The sequence below is a fragment of the Macaca nemestrina genome, chromosome 10 (genome assembly GCF_043159975.1).
Source record: "Macaca nemestrina isolate mMacNem1 chromosome 10, mMacNem.hap1, whole genome shotgun sequence".
NCBI classification, from domain to species: domain Eukaryota; kingdom Metazoa; phylum Chordata; class Mammalia; order Primates; family Cercopithecidae; genus Macaca; species Macaca nemestrina.
This window is the reverse complement of record NC_092134.1, coordinates 60,810,437-60,830,830: the sequence shown is the minus strand read 5'-3', so window position 1 is coordinate 60,830,830 and position 20,394 is coordinate 60,810,437. Positions and strand designations below refer to the sequence as shown.

The following is a 20,394-nucleotide window of genomic DNA, read 5'->3' as shown; positions in this document are numbered from 1 at the left end:
GTGTCTTATGCATTAAAATTGAGGTCTTACTCTCTTTTTAGTAACTTTATTTAGTTATAAAATAAAAATAATGAACTATAACATATTTACTGCAAATTCTTTTTCTCTTATATTTAATATGTTAGAATTATTGTTATGAAAAAACAGCTTATAAATTATTGGCCTAGGAGTGTTACAAAGACTTAAGTTACATATTTTGAACCTGGTTTACAAAAGGTTTGTATGCATCCCAAATTTCCCTTTTGTCTACCTCTGTATTTTTGTTTATGGAAGAGAGAACTTCGTGTTAACACGGCACAGAAAGAAATGGTAATTATTGTTATACTACCATAGTATAACAATATTCACTTGTTATACTGAATCTGATTTCCTTTTGCAATCAGTCTCCTGTATTCACCTTCTCTCTTCTGCTCAAGGTCTCTCCTTATGATTATTTTACAGATCATTTTCTTTTCCATTTAAGAAAAATAACACATGTAAGTATTAAAAATCATTTCTTAATGTTTTGTGCTAAAAAACAAAATTATAATTTCTCTTCCTGTACCAGCTTTGCTTAGTTTTATATATACAGTTCACATTCCCCACCCATTAGACATGTCCAGTCATTCATTTATTCCACATGTATTTATTATGCATCTAGTCTATGTCAGACATCATGATAAGTACTAAGTATTCAGGGCATGCTGTACACAGTAGATACGGCCCCTGTTCTCATGAATCATGTAACAGGATAAAGGGAATACACCATAGATAGGAAAAAACAAATGAATCTATTTTTTGCTCAATGTGAAAAAATTCCAGGAAGGAAAAATAGGATGCTGTGAGAAAGCATAGCGAGTGGGTGGTTGGAACAACTCTAGATCGGTTGTTTAGGGAATCCTTGAGAAGACGGTAGGTATGCTGAGGTCTGAAGGAAGAAAGATGGGGGTCAGGGAGATTCCAAGAAGAGGGAAGGGCTAAGACAAGAACTGAGCACGTTTAAGGAAAAGAAAGAAACTGGTGGATGCGTAGAGTTAGTAAGAACAAGAAGTAGGAGAGGTGAGCAGCAGGTGACCATGCATTGCCCAATAGTCTGTGCTAAGAAGATTTAATATGACACAGAAGACCTGTGATTTCTGCATTTTCAACTGAGGTACTGGGTTCATCTCACTGGGGAGTGCCGGACGATCGGTGCTGGTCAGCTGCTGCAGCCCGACCAGCCAGAGCTGAAGCAGGGCGAGGCATTGCCTCACCTGGGAAGCGCAAGGGGGAAGGGAATCCCTTTTCCTAGCCAGGGGAACTGAGACACACAACACCTGGAAAATCGGGTAACTCCCACCCCAATACTGAGCTTTAAGCAAACAGGCACACCAGGAGATCATATCCCACAACTGGCCGGGAGGGTCCCACGGAGCCTCCCTCATTGCTAGCACAGCAGTCTGTGATCTACCTGCAAGGCAGCAGCGAGGCTGGGGGAGGGGCGCCCGCCATTGCTGAGGCTTAAGTAGGTAAACAAAGCTGCTGGGAAGCTCGAACTTGGTGGAGCTCACAGCAGCTCAAGGAAACCTGCCTGTCTCTGTAGACTCCACCTCTGGGGACACGGCAATAACAAACCTCTGCAGATGCAAACGACTCTGTCTGACAGCTTTGAAGACAGCAGTGGATCTCCCAACATGGAGGTTGAGATCTGAGAAGGGACAGACTCCCTGCTCAAGTGGGTCCCTGACCCCTGAGTAGCCTAACTGGGAGACATCCCCCACTAGGGGCAGTCTGACACCCCACACCTCAAAGGGTGGAGTACACCCCTGAGAGGAAGCTTCCAAAGCAAGAATCAGACAGGAACACTCGCTATTCAGAAATATTCTATCTTCTACTGCCTCTGCTGCTGATACCCAGGCAAACAGGGTCTGGAGTGGACCTCAAGCAATCTCCAACAGACCTACAGATGAGGGTCCTGACTGTTAGAAGGAAAACTATCAAACAGGAAGGACACCTACACCAAAACCCCATCAGTACATCACCATCATCAAAGACCAGAGGCAGATAAAACCACAAAGATGGGGAGAAAGCAGGGCAGAAAAGCTGGAAATTCAAAAAATAAGAGCGCATCTGCCCCGGCAAAGGAGCGCAGCTCATCGCCAGCAACGGATCAAAGCTGGACGGAGAATGACTTTGACGAGATGAGAGAAGAAGGCTTCAGTCCATCAAATTTCTCAGAGCTAAAGGAGGAATTACGTACCCAGTGCAAAGAAACTAAAAATCTTGAAAAAAAAGTGGAAGAATTGATGGCTAGAGTAATTAATGCAGAGAAGGTCATAAACGAAATGAAAGAGATGAAAACCATGACACGAGAAATACGTGACAAATGCACAAGCGTCAGTAACCGACTCGATCAACTGGAAGAAGAGTATCTGCGATTGAGGATCAAATGAATGAAATGAAGCGAGAAGAGAAACCAAAAGAAAAAAGAAGAAAAAGAAATGAACAAAGCCTGCAAGAAGTATGGGATTATGTAAAAAGACCAAATCTACGTCTGATTGGGGTGCCTGAAAGTGAGGGGGAAAATGGAACCAAGTTGGAAAACACTCTTCAGGATATCATCCAGGAGAACTTCCCCAACCTAGTAGGGCAGGCCAACATTCAAATCCAGGAAATACAGAGAACGCCACGAAGATACTCCTCGAGAAGAGCAACTCCAAGACACATAATTGCCAGATTCACCAAAGTTGAAATGAAGGAAAAAATCTTAAGGGCAGCCAGAGAGAAAGGTCAGGTTACCCACAAAGGGAAGCCCATCAGACTAACAGCAGATCTCTCAGCAGAAACTCTCCAAGCCAGAAGAGAGTGGGGGCCAATATTCGACATTCTTAAAGAAAAGAATTTTCAACCCAGAATTTCATATCCAGCCAAACTAAGTTTCATAAGTGAAGGAGAAATAAAATCCTTTACAGATAAGCAAATGCTTAGAGATTTTGTCACCACTAGGCCTGCCTTACAAGAGACCCTGAAGGAAGCACTAAACATGGAAAGGAACAACCGGTACCAGCCATTGCAAAAACATGCCAAAATGTAAAGACCATCGAGACTAGGAAGAAACTGCATCAACTAACGAGCAAAATAACCAGTTAATATCATAATGGCAGGATCAAGTTCACACATAACAATCTTAACCTTAAATGTAAATGGACTAAATGCTCCAATTAAAAGACACAGACTGGTAAACTGGATAAAGAGTCAAGACCCATCAGTCTGCTGTATTCAGGAGACCCATCTCACACGCAGAGACATACATAGGCTCAAAATAAAGGGATGGAGGAAGATTTACCAAGCAAATGGAGAACAAAAAAAAGCGGGGGTTGCAATACTAGTCTCTGATAAAACAGACTAAACCATCAAAGATCAAAAGAGACAAAGAAGGCCATTACATAATGGTAAAGGGATCAATTCAACAGGAAGAGCTAACTATCCTAAATATATATGCACCCAATACAGGAGCACCCAGATTCATAAAGCAAGTCCTTAGAGACTTACAAAGAGACTTAGACTCCCATACAATAATAATGGGAGACTTCAACACTCCACTGTCAACATTAGACAGATCAACGAGACAGAAAGTTAACAAGGATATCCAGGAATTGAACTCATCTCTGCAGCAAGCAGACCTAATAGACATCTATATAACTCTCCACCCCAAATCAACAGAATATACATTCTTCTCAGCACCACATCGTACTTACTCCAAAATCGACCACGTAATTGGAAGTAAAGCACTCCTCAGCAAATGTACAAGAACAGAAATTATAACAAACTGTCTCTCAGACCACAGTGCAATCAAACTAGAACTCAGGACTAAGAAACTCAATCAAAACCGCTCAACTACATGGAAACTGAACAACCTGCTCCTGAATGACTACTGGGTACATAACGAAATGAAGGCAGAAATAAAGACGTTCTTTGAAACCAATGAGAACAAAGATACAACATACCAGAATCTCTGGGACACATTTAAAGCAGTGTGTAGAGGGAAATTTATAGCACTAAATGCCCACAAGAGAAAGCATGAAAGATCTAAAATTGACACTCTAACATCACAATTAAAAGAACTAGAGAAGCAAGAGCAAACACATTCGAAAGCTAGCAGAAGGCTAGAAATAACTAAGATCAGAGCAGAACTGAAGGAGATAGAGAAACAAAAAACTCTCCAAAAAATCAATGAATCCAGGAGTTGGTTTTTTGAAAAGATCAACAAAATTGACAGACCACTAGCAAGACTAATAAAGAAGAAAAGAGAGAAGAATCAAATTGACGCAATTAAAAATGATAAAGGGGATATCACCACCGACCCCACAGAAATACAAACTACCATCAGAGAATACTATAAACACCTCTATGCAAATAAACTGGAAAATCTAGAAGAAATGGATAATTTCCTGGACACTTACACTCTTCCAAGACTAAACCAGGAAGAAGTTGAATCCCTGAATAGACCAATAGCAGGCTCTGAAATTGAGGCAATAATTAATAGCCTACCAACCAAAAAAAGTCCAGGAACAGATGGATTCACAGCTGAATTCTACCAGAGGTACAAGGAGGAGTTGGTACCATTCCTTCTGAAACTATTCCAATCAATAGAAAAAGAGGGAATCCTCCCTAACTCATTTTATGAGGCCAACATCATCCTGATACCAAAGCCTGGCAGACACACAACAAAAAAAGAGAATTTTAGACCAATATCCCTGATGAACATCGATGCAAAAATCCTCAATAAAATACTGGCAAACCGGATTCAGCAACACATCAAAAAGCTTATCCACCATGATCAAGTGGGCCTCATCCCTGGGATGCAAGGCTGGTTCAACATTCGCAAATCAATAAATATAATCCAGCATATAAACAGAACCAAAGACAAGAACCACATGATTATCTCAATAGATGCAGAAAAGGCTTTTGACAAAATTCAACAGCCCTTCATGCTAAAAACGCTCAATAAATTCGGTATTGATGGAACGTACCTCAAAATAATAAGAGCTATTTATGACAAACCCACAGCCAATATCATACTAAATGGGCAAAAACTAGAAAAATTCCCTTTGACAACTGGCACAAGACAGGGATGCCCTCTCTCACCACTCCTATTCAACATAGTGTTGGAAGTTCTGGCTAGGGCAATTAGGCAAGAGAAAGAAATCAAGGGTATTCGGTTAGGAAAAGAAGAAGTCAAACTGTCCCTGTTTGCAGATGACGTGATTGTATAATTAGAAAACCCCATTGTCTCAGCCCAAAATCTCCTTAAGCTGATAAGCAACTTCAGCAAAGTCTCAGGATACAAAATTAATGTGCAAAAATCACAAGCATTCTTATACACCAGTAACAGACAAACAGAGAGCCAAATCATGAATGAACTTCCATTCACAATTGCTTCAAAGAGAATAAAATACCTAGGAATCCAACTTACAAGGGATGTAAAGGACCTCTTCAAGGAGAACTACAAACCACTGCTCAGTGAAATCAAAGAGGACACAAACAAATGGAAGAACATACCATGCTCATGGATAGGAAGAATCAATATCGTGAAAATGGCCATACTGCCCAAGGTAATTTATAGATTCAATGCCATCCCCATCAAGCTACCAATGAGTTTCTTCACAGAATTGGAAAAAACTGCTTTAAAGTTCGTATGGAACCAAAAAAGAGCCCTCATCTCCAAGACAATCCTAAGTCAAAAGAACAAAGCTGGAGGCATCACGCTACCTGACTTCAAACTATACTACAAGGCTACAGTAACCAAAACAGCATGGGACTGGTACCAAAACAGAGATATAGACCAATGGAACAGAACAGAGTCCTCAGAAATAATACCACACATCTACAGCCATCTGATCTTTGACAAACCTGACAAAAACAAGAAATGGGGAAAGAATTCCCTATTTAATAAATGGTGATGGGAAAATTGGCTAGCCATAAGTAGAAAGCTGAAACTGGATCCTTTCCTTACTCCTTATATGAAAATTAATTCAAGATGGATTAGAGACTTAAATGTTAGACCTAATACCATAAAAACCCTAGAGGAAAACCTAGGTAGTACCATTCAGGACATAGGCATGGGCAAAGACTTCATGTCTAAAACACCAAAAGCAACGGCAGCAAAAGCCAAAATTGACAAATGGGATCTCATTAAATTAAAGAGCTTCTGCACAGCAAAAGAAACTACCATCAGAGTGAACAGGCAACCTACAGAATGGGAGAAAATTTTTGCAATCTACTCATCTGACAAAGGGCTAATATCCAGAACCTACAAAGAACTCAAACAAATTTACAAGAAAAAAACAAACAACCCCATCAAAAAGTGGGCAAAGGATATGAACAGACATTTCTCAAAAGAAGACATTCATACAGACAACAGACACATGAAAAAATGCTCATCATCACTGGCCATCAGAGAAATGCACATCAAAACCACAATGAGATACCATCTCACACCAGTTAGAATGGCGATCATTAAAAAGTCAGGAAACAACAGGTGCTGGAGAGGATGTGGAGAAATAGGAACACTTTTACACTGTTGGTGGGATTGTAAACTAGTTCAACCATTATGGAAAACAGTATGGTGATTCCTCAAGGATCTAGAACTAGATGTACCATATGACCCAGCCATCCCATTACTGGGTATATACCCAAAGGATTATAAATTATGCTGCTATAAAGACACATGCACACGTATGTTTATTGCGGCACTATTCACAATAGCAAAGACTTGGAATCAACCCAAATGTCCATCAGTGACAGATTGGATTAAGAAAATGTGGCACAGATACACCATGGAATACTATGCAGCCATCAAAAAGGATGAGTTTGCGTCCTTTGTAGGGACATGGATGCAGCTGGAAACCATCATTCTTAGCAAACTATCACAAGAACAGAAAACCAAACACCGCATGTTCTCACTCATAGGTGGGAACTGAACAATGAGATCACTTGGACTCAGGAATGAGAACATCACACACGGGCCTATCATGGGGAGGGGGGAGGGGGGAGGGATTGCATTGGGAGTTATACCTGATGTAAATGATGAGTTGATGGGTGCAGCACACCAACATGGCACAAGTATACATATGTAACAAAGCTGCACGTTATGCACATGTACCCTACAACTTAAAGTACAATAATAATAAATAAATTTAAAAAAAAAAGAAGATTTAATATTATTCTAAGTGCTGTATTAAACAGTTTTAACTGGATATGACATGGCTCTATTTACATACAGAACAGTTCTCTGGCTAATTGTAATAACACACTGGGATTGGGGCAGTCAGGATACCAAGAAAGGGATTGGGCAAAAAAAGTAAGAAGGATATTTTTATATTCAGGTGAGAGATTATCAAGGCTTAAATCGTTCATAGAAATGGAGACATAGATGGATCTCAAATGTTTTTTAATTGTAGAATACAATGGACCTAGGGATAAATTGGATGAAGAGCATGGTATGTGAAGTGAGGAAGAGAATGTAATCTAGAATGATTCTGAGGTTTCTGGGATGAGGACCTGGAAACATGCCTTGAACAACCGTAACAACTGGGGGTTCAGAGAAGAGGAGGAGCCCGTAGAGATGACTGAGATGGAACAGCTAGAGAGGCAGGCAGAGTACCAAGGCATCGTATCACAGATGCTTAGAGAAGAGTTTGTTGCAAGAACAAGAAAGTGGGTGACCAACAATGTTAAATGCAGTAGGAAGGTGGAGAAGGATAACAACTGTAAACTGTTCCTTTTGGTAGCCTGTAAATTCATCGATTTCAGTGGAGTAGGTTAAAGAGTGAATGGGAATGTGGAAATGGAAACAGAGTATGTAGAATAAAATTAAACGAATTTTTTCAAGGAAGGAGATAAGAAAAAGAGGGTCAGTTGTTAGAGCGGGATAAAGGCTAAGGAAGATTTTTGTTTTATTTTTAAAGATGAGAGGGAGTTGTACTGGTTTTAAGCTGGCAGATAAAGATTCAGGAGATGACTCTGATAATGTTGGAGAAGTGAGAAATAACTCCAGGACCTTGCTCTTTGAGAAGGTGAAGGCACTTGTCTTTAATAGGAGATTTATCTCCAGTAAATTTGGAAAGCTGGCAATGGGGAAATCAGAGAAATCCTTTCTGATGACTTAGAGTTTTTTAGTGTTTTTTGAGAGAAGGTCACTAGCTGAATGAAAATGAGGTAAGAGTGGGAAGTGGAGAAAGTTGAAGATAGAGAATTCAAAGAGTAGAAAGGTACTTTCTAACAGTTTTGAGTTTCTATTTGAATTTGGTAATTATGAATAAGCTCAGCTTTTCAATTGCATGATTTTCTTCTGCGATATTCAGCTGTATGAGTACAGGTTTAGAGAAGACAAATATTTGGATTCCTCCATGACTGGGATTTTTGCCAAGCTACTGTAATTGAAGGACGGTAAAACAAAACAGATGAGGCTGTTTCCCAGGATTGATTAAGATGATCTATGAAATCTAATCTGGATACTCAGGGAAGAGAAGACAGGAAGAATCTGCTAGACAAATAACCCACCATTAATAATAAGAACAGTAAGATTAGTGTCTTTATTGCATGAGTGCCAACTTGGGTAAGTCTTTTTTGTGCTGAGTCGAATTAGTGTACCCATTCCATGAACTGCCCATCAGGGGTCTTGTCATCTCAGTAGAGCTCTGTGAAAGACAGGCTGCTAGGCCCCACAACTTGGAGAACTGTCCAAAACCCATTACTTTCCTGTATTTGGAAGGAAGTCTTGTAAGCAGCTTTTCTCAAGCCTAAAGGAAGCTTTGTTCTTAATTTTTCTTTTCCTTTTCTACTGCTCCACTGCATCCCCCCACCCAGGCAATTTCCTCCTTCAATTAGTACATATAATGTTCTTTGCTTTGCTTTGCTTTGCTGTTCTCTCTTCTCTCCTCTTCTCTCCTCTTCTCTTCTCTTCTTTTCTCTTTTCTTTTCTTTTCTCTGCTCTGCTCTTTTCTTTTCTCCTTCTTTTTTTTTTTTTTTGGAGTTTCTCTCTCGTAGCCCAGGCTGGAGTGCAATGGTACAATCTCGACTCACTGCAGCTTCTGCCTCCTGGATTCAAGCCATTCTCCTGCCTCAGCTTCCTGAGTAGCTGGGTTTACAGGTGGCTGCCACCTCACCTGGCTATTTTTTGTATTTTTAGTAGAGATGAGTTTTACCACATTGGCCAGGCTGGTCTTGAACTCCTGACCTCAGGTGATTCACGTGCTTCAGCCTTCCAAAATGCTGGGATTACAAGAGTGAGCCACCGCTCCTGGCCAAGTCCATATAATTTTCTTATGGTGTCTCTAGAACATTTTGGCTTCTCTTGGAGGGAAGATTGAAGAAGACTTTTGACACTAGCCCTTTTTCCCCATTTATCTTGCTAGTAAAATAACTGAAGTTTTTTGGATCCTTTATGTGGTTGGTATTTTTCTAAGTCGTTTATTTGTTTTATATCATTTTCTGTGCATACCCTTATCAGGTAAGCACTACATTATGCACATTTTTCAGTTGAAGAAATTAAGGTTTAGAGAAAATAGATACTTTAACAGATCACATGACTGGTAGGGATCAGCCTGGATTAATACCTATACCTAGTTTATATATACCTTCTTTCTCAACTAAATTACATTTCTTCCCAAATTGCCACCAGCACCAGGGCTGAGAGAGCACAGAGGTGGGAGAGGGGAACTCTGTGTATATGTCTACAATCAGTGGGCAACTTGATTTACAAGAAGCAGTCCATTTTTACCAACCAGGATGTAATTTATCTATTTTGGGAGTGAGTGATGATCAAAGCCCTTTATCAGGATATTCAGAAAAAGCAATTCACAAACTTCATTTTTACCAATAGATTCACTTTATGTCTCAGTAATATTTCATGCCAGCAGCAAAAGTGAGATGTAGAAATATTTTAGTACCCCAGAACTCCTCTATAGACTGTGACACATTATTTTACTGACAGGTGTAGGACCTTGTCACTTTGTTCTGGAATGGCATAGAAATCCTACAGCGGAAATATTGTAACTCTGGTCATGTGCCTGCAGGTTGAGGAATTGACGGTATGATCTGTAATTACAACATAGGAGATATTTGAAAACAAAAGTGGTGTGAGAAGATGCCATTGTCTGTAATTTAAAGCAAACAAACAAGAAACCTTTTCATGAGCTGGCCCGTTGTTTTGATTTAAAATGTTCTGATGTTCTACTATATTTAGCAGCCACTTATAAGAATACACTTATTCTTACAAAATTTACATTAATTGGGTAGAGTAATGGATTTGCAAAACATGTAAAATGACTTTTGTGTCCTAAATACTCTCATATCTAAGCAAGCCACTTCTAAAGGTAAATTTAGGGTAAACACATTTAAAAATTCAGAATCAGAATGGCATGCAAAGCATGAAAACTGACTTTCAATTATTCTTCTTCTATCTCTCCGATTGCTTTCTTTCCTAGATCTGTCATCTCTTTTTTTCTTTTCATGTCGGGTGGCTTGAACGGCTGTACCTCAAAAAGTTTAGTAATGGTTCTTATTATACTGGACTTATGTCTTGGAAACCTAATATAATTTAATAATAAAGAAAAGTTTCAATAATTATTTATACCTTTTCATCTTTGACTCTTATATAATTAAAATATAAATATTATTTTTTAATCTTTGCATAAGGCTTTCTTAGTGCTTTGTTACTCATTTTTATTTAATCTTAAAATTTCCATCAATTTCTAGGTATGAATCCAAATAGATACCTTGGTCTATAGTCTAGCTTTCTTTGTTTGAGTTGGTCACCTGTCACTGTTGTAGTCTCCTTGCTCCTGTTTGTCAAGGTTAGGGAATGTAAAAACATCCTCTGAAGTGCATGGGCCAGGCTTCAAATGGGTTTCATCCAACTCTTGTGTGACTTTGCTGTGATCTGATACTTTCAATCTACTTTTGCTGTTGTTCATGGATCCCTTTAAGATCATCTTACTCTAATAATGCACATACTTACAAATATATAAGTTCAGAACTTACAGTTCTCAGTGCAGAAGTCACTGCTTTTGAAGCTTTGTTTAAGACAAAAGTGTTGCTTTTTAAAATGTTTTTGTTGTTGTCACTCTGTCTGCCCCCCCATCTATAGAACCTTCTCCACTTTATTTCAGTTTTAATCTTTCTCTCCAACATTCTTGTCTGCTTTTAAAACATAAAAAATTAAGTATACATGTCTTTCATGCCATACCTACTGTTCATAACAACAACAAAAGCCTAACTGATTTACTAAATAGATTTTAATGTTCTTTAGCTTTTATTTTGTATAAGTTGTAGGCAATAGTTTATTTTCTTACTAGGGACCGCTAAGATAGTGTAGAAGTGTCTTCCTTCATTTTGTTTAACCCATTAGAGTTGTATTATGCAAGCAACAGAAACAAATTCTGGTTAAATTAGGCAGAACAGAAATTATTTGAAGGATATAGGTAGCCCATTGAATCATTGGGAAGGCTGAAGAACCAGGCTTACAAAATAGAATAAGAACTAAAAGAGATAAAAGATCAAGAGATGTAGCCAAGGTTATGTCACAGGAGTGTCAGGTTCAGCTTTCCCCATTACAGTGGCTACCACAGGACCCTTAGTGTCACCATGACAGGTACTACTCTTTTAGGATTCATAGTGCTAGGACAAAGCATCCCCTTGTCTGAGGCCAGAGCACATGCCCAGGCTTTAGCTGCCAGGGAAAGTGGAGAGGGAATATTTAGTATTTTGTCCCTGCCATTTCAATAGAGGAAGGCAGAGATTTTGCCTTCCTCCCAGATTCCATAGTGAGTGATTGCCCCCCTATAAAACTGGTGTTTAAATGCTGGAAAGCCAAAAAATGACAAATGCCCACTACAAATTTTTTGAGGTACAATTATTCTTGATAGAAAGCAACAATATTTCAAACTCTTGCTTCAGCCTTCTTGTCACATAGTCAGAAAAATCAATGCTTGAATTTACCTGGCATTTCCAGACTAGTCTTACAAGTATAGGACATCCTACTTCCCAGTGTCAATGAGTCCCAGGCTGCTGTACCCTGTCTTACTGGAGGAAGCACTACTGGTGGTGGTCTTCCTATACCTAGTTGTCTCCCTTTTTTATTTGCTGAATTCTGATTTTTTTTTTTTCAAATTCTCACCCTCTTCTAAACAACCATATACTTGAGAGGACTGTGTCTTTCCTTGGGTAAAGTTCAAACAATGCTCCCTTAAGATGCAGTAACAGATTCTTGCTAGAGCACATGATGCAATTTTGACAAATGACAAATGTGGGAAATTTGCTGCAGAATTTGAGGGGAAGTCTTCCTGATTCTTTAAAGGAGGTTCTCAGGAAGAAATTCTGTATCTTTCCTTTGTACAATGTCATGTATGAATATGATGATTGCTGCTGCCATCTAGCCACGAACCTGAAAATGGAGCTAAGTCACAGATGGGGCGGGACCAAAATAATTCCAGAAGAAAGTGGCTACAGCTCTGTCCTACCTACTTATGATAGGAAAGAATCAATACAGCTTTTTTGTTTGTTTGTTTTTGTTTTTTTTGAGAAGGAGTCTCACTCTGTCACCAGGCTGGAGTGCAGTGGTGCGATCTCTACTCACTGCAAGCTCCGCCTCCTGGGTTCACGCCATTCTCCTGCCTCAGCCTCCTGAGTAGCTGGTACTACAGGCACCCACCACCACACCCAGCTAATTTTTTTTGTATTTTTAGTAGAGACGGGGTTTCACCGTGTTAGCCAGGATGGTCTCAATCTCCTGACCTCGTGATCCGCCCACCTCGGCCTCCCAAAGTGCTGGGATTACAGGCATGAGCCACTGCGCCCAGACTAAATACTGCTATTTTAAAAGTCATTCTATGGTGGATGTTTATTACTTGCAGCTAAACACATGTAAACGAATCCATATGGTTTTTATGGAATCATCCCTTTATGTCTCAAGGTGTAAACCATTTATGTGGTTAATCCTCTATCCTAGCATGCTAAAAGACTCATTAATAGGAAAGCAATTATTCCATAATTATTTCAATAAATCTCATTTCCATAAACCTTAAAAGATAATAGAGCTTTACTTCCTTAATTCACTCTTTACTTTTCCCCTTGTCTTTATTAGTCCTGTTGGATTTTACACATGACATGTTATGAACCACATCACTTGTTAGCAAATGAAATAAAACAAAAATGGTCTTGTATGCAACAGTTCACAATTTTTTATGACATTATATGCAATCGCATATATCCATTCAAGTTATATGCCTGACAAATATATACAGAAATAATGAATTATGTCCCATCTTAATATTTAAATATGATATTTTTGGGGATCCTGATATACATATATATATATATATGTATGGAGAGAGAGAGAGAGAGAAAGCACCTATTGTGTACTAGACTGGGCACAAGGATGTTGGTTAAATAGTTGTAAACAAGATTGGCAGTCATTACTCTCACGGAGTTTACAGACTGTGTGAACAGTCAAACTAATAAACAGGCACCTATGACACAGTGGGATAAATGCTATTATATAGAACATTGTGTGACAATATAAAAGAGATATTTAACTTAGAATTAGGAAGGAGGTTGAAGTGGATGGGAAATGATTCCTGGAGGAAATGCATCAAAATTGAGTCCTGGAAATTGAATTGAATTGAATTGAGGTAGCCAAAGGAGAAAAGAGTATGTAGAGAATTGCATGTGCAGAGAACCAGAAATGAGACAATATATCCATTAGACATCTTCAGAAAGCTGAAAGTGGCTAAATTCATGCAGGGAGCAACAAGTTAACAAATGAGATTTGAGAAATACAGAGGGACAAGACTATGAGGGCAATTTTTAGGCTATATTAAGGAGTTTGGACTATATTCTGAACATAGCAGGGATTTATGTGTATATTTAATCAAAAATATTCTGGCTTTTTGGGAGAGACTAGATGTGAAAGGGACAAAGCAGAAACAAGGGCAGCTGTCATCATCCATGTAAGATTCTGAACAGTAGATATATAGGTAAGGGAAAGTGGGACTCTTGGAGTATATTTAGTTCATGTATTATTAATTGAATGTGGTGGAAAGGGCTGTCAAGGCATCAAGATAACTCTTTGCTAGGGGTGGATGAAAAGGTCTTCACTGGAGAAGGGCCACCAAAAGGATCCAATGTAGGGGAGGATAATGAGTTCAGTTTTTAATAGGACTTGGTTATCTATGTGGCTAATAGGACTCAGTTATCTATGTGGCTTGGATATCTTGGATATTGGATTTGGGTAGCCAGAGGCATGGGGTTTGGATGTAGGCTGAAGACTCTGAGTTCCAATGTTCTGATTTCTTAGCTGATGATGATAATATCTACCTCTAATGTTGTTGTGTGGATTGAATGAGATAAAATATAAGACAACTCGCACAGTGTTAAAAAGGAGACAAATATTACTGTTTTCATGTGCTGTGCTCTTTCATTATTATTGATAATGATGCATTTCCTTCTCAGTTACTCAGTTTTCCAACCTATAGCCTGAGATTATTAAAAAGATTACCACAGAGAACGCCCACCGAATATTTATGATGTGTTAGGCACTCTTCACTCTTTTAACACTGTATATTGAATCATTCAATTCTCAGAAAAATATATATAGTAGTTATTTTATTATCCCCATTGTTACATATGTGAAGATAGGCACAAAGAGTTAAACAGCTTTCTAAAGCTCATATAGCTAGTGAATGTTGGACCTTGGGTTTGAACCAAGGCAGGCTCTTGTTACTGCATTTTAAACCACTATGCTGTGATGCCTCTCTCCATAGGCAGATGTAATATATTCTTGTTTAATAGAGTTTTAACTTTTAATCAGTCTCTATTATTTGTTATGTCTCTTAAGAATAGTCTGGTGATTATCTTTATTTTATTCCTTACAATAACTATTATTTCTGAAATACCTAGTATAGAGAAACCACAATTCTTTTAAAGTTAATATTAAAACATTCTTCTGTTTTATGTCATAGTGTCAAATCTGCTGAAGATTGACTTTTATACACATAAACGTAAACTTAGATTTCCATTTCAGATTTATATCTCTGAGGACTTTCATATTCACTGACTTAGAGGTTTGAAAAGAACTTAAAATATTTTTATTCAATGAGATACCAAATATGATTTCATCTTGCCAAGTGCTTATTATACCAAGATTTCTATAGCTTCAGTCATGGAAATCTCCCTACACAAATCACATCTCAGTATGTGTGGTTGTTCTCAGTAACCTTTTCTTCACCATTGTTTCCCCTGTACTAGAAAGTTACCTGAACACGCTAAGTGCTCCATACATTTTGTGGAATTAATGAAAAAAAAATTGATGACTGATTATTAAAACATACTTATTATCCTTTAAGTTTCTTTATAATTCTGCAAAATTTTCTTAATTCAAGCTATGAGTATGTTTATGCAAGCTTTCTCTTTAAAAAAAAAAAGGGAAACTTTTTTAAAAAAAAAGTTGGCACATGTAAAATTCCAATGACATCTGAATATCAGGGTTACTGAGAGTTCAAGAAGATATGTTATCTTTCCTGAATACAGAGGCAGGCAAGTTGGAAATTGCTTCTTATGTCTGGATAATTTTCATTTCAGCCTGCTTGAAGTGGAAACTTGAACCTTTTTCTAAACTGAGAAGGGAAGAAATAGTTCAAACTGATGATAGTAGGACAAGGTCAACTCATATTATGAATAGTTAGACTTTTATGATCTTTGAGAAGAAAATTGTATATTGGATTTTATAGTATTCCTTTATTTCTCCTTTGCTGAATTAGCCTAGCAGCACTACCCATAAACAGAACCTAAGACTAAAGAGTTCTAATATTAGCACCGTTTATTATTACATCACTAAAATAAAATGCAAGTTAGGCACTGTGGCTAAGGCCTGTAATCTCAACCCTTTGGGAGGCCATGGAGAGAGACTAGCTCAAGCCCAAGAGCTCAAGGCCAGCATGGGCAACATAATGGAATACTGTTGCTACAAAAAATTTAAAATATATATATAGCTGGGTGTAGTGGTGTGTGCGCCTGCAGTCCCAGCTACTGAGGAGGCTGAGGAAGGAGTATCACTTGAGCCTGGGAGGTAAAGGCTGCAGTGAGCTCTGATCAACTACACTCCAGCCTGGGTGACAGAGTGAGATCTTGTCTCAAATACAAAATTAAAAAATAAAATAAAACGCACTTTTATATTTTGTAAATCTCATTCCCAAATTTATTCATTTAAGTGGAAAGAGCATAATGAATAATTTTGAAAGTTAAATCTGAAATAATCTATTTAAATCCTGGTCTCTGGGTTTATGTTGAAAAACCTCACATGGAATGTTCAAAGCCAAATTAAGATTCAGAATGGTTATTCAGGGTTATATGTTTTAACAAAGTTATTCATAACACCTGATGGCAATGATGAATTTGTGGTTGCTAAGTTAGTGTTGGACATTGCATCTCTAGGCATCTGATTAAGTAGGAGTTGCCATTTGCTGTGCTGTGAGTTGCCAACAAAAGCTGAACCTGTCACAGGTGTTACAATTTGTATTTCAGAAAATTTGCTTCCCCCAAGTTTAATTATCCCCAGAGTAGCCCACTCCATATAAAGTACTGAAGGAGTCAGCATTTTTCTTTTCAGTACTTTGATGTCATTTAGGATTTTGTCTACTATCTATATGTTGCAGGGATAATGGAATTTCAAATGAAGAACGAGGGACTTTTACAATATAACACTATTTTTATATTCATATTTCTGTTTTGAAAGCAGAAAAAATAATGCAAACCAGCCGTAACCAAATAGCACCCTGACGAGACAAACCGTGCTTCTTAGAGGAGAACAAAGTGTGAATCGGATAGAAAGTGTATAGGTTTTACCACTAATAACTAAACATTAAAAATGGCAAGTCCAAAGCCCCAAAATATTAAATAAACTTAGGAATGACTTTTTCTTATCAAATATTAATATGTGTTTCAAATCCATGGAAATAAGTATTTATCATTATTGTAATAGGCAGTCTTTCCTTTGCAGAGAGACCACTGAACTGGAGACAGATTGTGAAGAGAGTATTCTTTCGGCAAAGCAATCCCTCTTAACATCAGCATATATTAGCCCTTTCTTTTTTTCATAAAATATTTCTTTTTCAACACTTTAACACAAAATCCTGATGGGAAAGTTTCTCTAAACCTTTCATTGAAGAGGTAGTGTTTTCAGAATTGACTGAGGTTGACTCACTCAATTAGAGAAAGATCTTTGACCCTGGATATCTGTAAGAAGTGATTATAGTTATGAAAATAATTTTTAAGAGATTAATATTGGTTGATGACTTAATTAGGAAATATTCTATACTTAAATCTCTTTGGAATATTTTTAAATGAGATTCTTTATCTTCTTTTATGTCTTTTTTAGTAATATAATTCCAACATATGAAAATTATTAACTGAATTGAGACATAAATGTGTTTACTAGTTACTGTTTAACCTTTGAATTGTAATTACAATTTTATATTCTTATAGGATTATTTAACCATTCATAAGTATGGCAATGCAGCCAGAAATGATCTCTGGAATACATTATCGGAGGTAAAGTATAGGAAGCTCAAATATCAAAACCTCTACTTGAATATTTGAATTGCATTTATAAGACATTCATAGCCTTTATTGACACTGACAGTTTGTTTTCACTTTTTACATTTTTCATTTGTTTTCATCAATATTGTCATATTGATTTTTTGTTTTATATAATATATTGTAAAACAAAGGGGTTTAAAACTAAACTACAAATGGTAGTAAAAGATACCTCGCCTACTTTCAAACATGACAATATTTCTGAAATATAATTTTAATATGGTGTAAGATATTCATGTTAAAAACATAAATATTGAAGTTTGAAATAATTTTTCCTATATGTCAAATATTTAAATGTGACACTAGACATGCTGGGAATACTTACTGATGCTGCAGGGATTTGCTTTAATAATAACACATATTTTATTTTATGTTATGTAAAAACTTTAATGTTAATACAACTTTCATTTTTATATACATGTATGAAGCTTAACTTAGGGTAAGAAGATTAATTTCACTAACATTATATTGGCTTCACTGACTTTAAATGTTTTCATATTTAGGTAAATAGTAAAGATAGAAATAAAAATGGCTTAATGTTAATTATGTTGATAATTCATGTTTATAAAACTAATTTATACATTTTTCCTTGTAAAGGCTTTAAAAAGAAATGGGAAATATGTAAATATACAAGAAGTAATGGATCAGTGGACACTCCAGATGGGTTATCCTGTTATCACCATCTTGGGAAACACAACAGCAGAAAATAGAATAATAATTACCCAACAACATTTTATCTATGATATCAGTGCTAAAACTAAAGCACTTAAACTTCAAAATAGCAGGTACAACATTCTTTTTTACATGAAAAATATTGTTTTTATTCTTACATTTGCAGTTTTAATATTTCAAAGAGCATTAATAACAAAATTCTGAAATGCTTTTTGTTATTAAAACATATATTAAGTGAAATATAGTTTTTGTTTCTTTATTTACACAAGTTATTTTGATTCTCTTTTTACTCCTGTTTCCTGGATATCTGAACCTTCAAGCTGAAAAAACACCAAAGTTATTTGTTTAGGAAGACAGAATTTTAAATAATCATGGTGTTTAAAAAAAAAATGTTATTTTTCACTTTTCCCCATGAATGTTTCTTGAATTAAATGCAAGAAAGTTAAAATGTGTTGCTGTGAATTAAAAGGAATTGAGCCCACTGTGAGATTTATAAAGCAAGTGAGAACAGAAACTCATAATGCAGAAAAACTAAAACAAAAATCAAATGAAATAATGTCTGAGTCAAAGAAATTTAAAACGGTACCTTGAAATGATCTAACGATTAATGTCACTTAGTATCAACATATGTTCTTTCTCATTTTTAGTGTTTAAAATCAATCAACAGCATACATAAAATCTTTATTTGTTGTTTCTTTAACTTTCTGCTGAAACTCTTAATTACTGATAACTCAGCATGTAGCATTTTTCTTTCTTTTCTACTTTATGTTTTCTATTTTGTGTCTCATTAAAGTCTGGGCCAAGGAAAGATATTAAAACTTAAATCAGTCCATTTCATTTCATTTAAGAAGCCCTAGTAAGACTTTGGTTCCAGTGAGGCTGGGGGTGTGTGTGGGGGATGGGCGGTACAGGAAGAGGGAGAGAAGTTAAAATTGATAAACACAATGAGATGTTTGGATTAGGTTACTCATGCTGTCTCCCATTATCTTGGAAAATTAGGAGTCTAACTTTATCATCCACCCATGTCCAGGAGATCTGGAACAGACATTAAGTTTGCTTTGTCATCTCTAAGAAGAATGGAAATTGTTCCCCTGTAGGCTAGCTCCAAGACCAGCCAGTCACTCAATCTAAGTGACTGAGAAATTCATGAATGTTTCTGGTGACTACATTTGGAATCCGATTTAGAAAAGCAGTGTCTTGTATCTCTCCATATACAGTCTATATTTACCTTCAACACGCTACCCTTTGCAATCCAACTGTGTAGACTCATGGAATGTGCTTGTACCCTGCCACACTGTCACCACTGTTAGGGACTGACTCTGTCATTGCTTCTTCCCCCAGCCTGGATTTCCCACATCTGCCAGGTGCTGTTTCTAACCTTCTGATGTCTGGTCCGAGGCGAAACAAGCACAAGCGTAGGCATCAACTCTGGCCTTGCCGGGAAGTACATAAAAACTACTTGACTGTGGCAAAGTTAGAGAGATTTGGGCCAGGCCTTTGAGAATGATCAATGTGACACAAGCATCACTGATGCAGAAAAACATAAAGGACACGCAGATGACAGAACAAATTTTGAACAAAAATATTCTGTCAACCTATAACATACATCAGATGTACCGGCCAGGAATCTAATTCTTTAAAGGAAGAATTTCTCCCAGGCTGTATAATCATATGTAACATCTAGACAGCTTTGTCGGTTTGTCTTCTGGAATTATAAAATCATATGTATGATTTTGAACTCTGAGAACTTAGCATATAAAATATTAAGAGTAAGATAATGCAGGACCATCCTGTCTAAAAAATGATTTTCTATTTATTTTGGAATTATAGACCTTGTAGCTGAAAATGGATTATTGCAATTTTACATTATTGATCATTTAATTCACTGTAACATCCTGGTCAAAGCTTCAATTTGATTCTCTCTGGCCTATGTATGTAGCCTTCCTAGATCTTTATTTCACAATGCAAAGAGTTGATGGAGTAAAACCAACTGCCTATCTATTCCAGAAATCCTGTGAAATCTGTATATTTTCTGACCCAGGAAAATCAATTATTTGTCTTTTCATTTTTCTAAGAAACACTAGAACATCATTGCAATATGCCTAGAAC

General features: G+C 37.1%; 1 protein-coding gene across 4 annotated transcripts in view; it reads left to right on the top strand.

Moving 5' to 3' along the window:
- The window catches only part of LOC105473361 (thyrotropin releasing hormone degrading enzyme), a 428,124-nt gene that overhangs the window by 288,805 nt on the left and 118,925 nt on the right, over window positions 1-20,394 (top strand). For all 4 annotated transcript variants that reach the window (XM_011727150.3, XM_011727148.3, XM_011727149.3 and 1 more), the window contains exons 8-9: window positions 17,503-17,568; window positions 18,211-18,398. In XM_011727150.3, coding sequence (XP_011725452.1) covers window positions 17,503-17,568; window positions 18,211-18,398 — 254 coding nt within the window. The remainder of the gene's footprint in view (window positions 1-17,502; window positions 17,569-18,210; window positions 18,399-20,394) is intronic.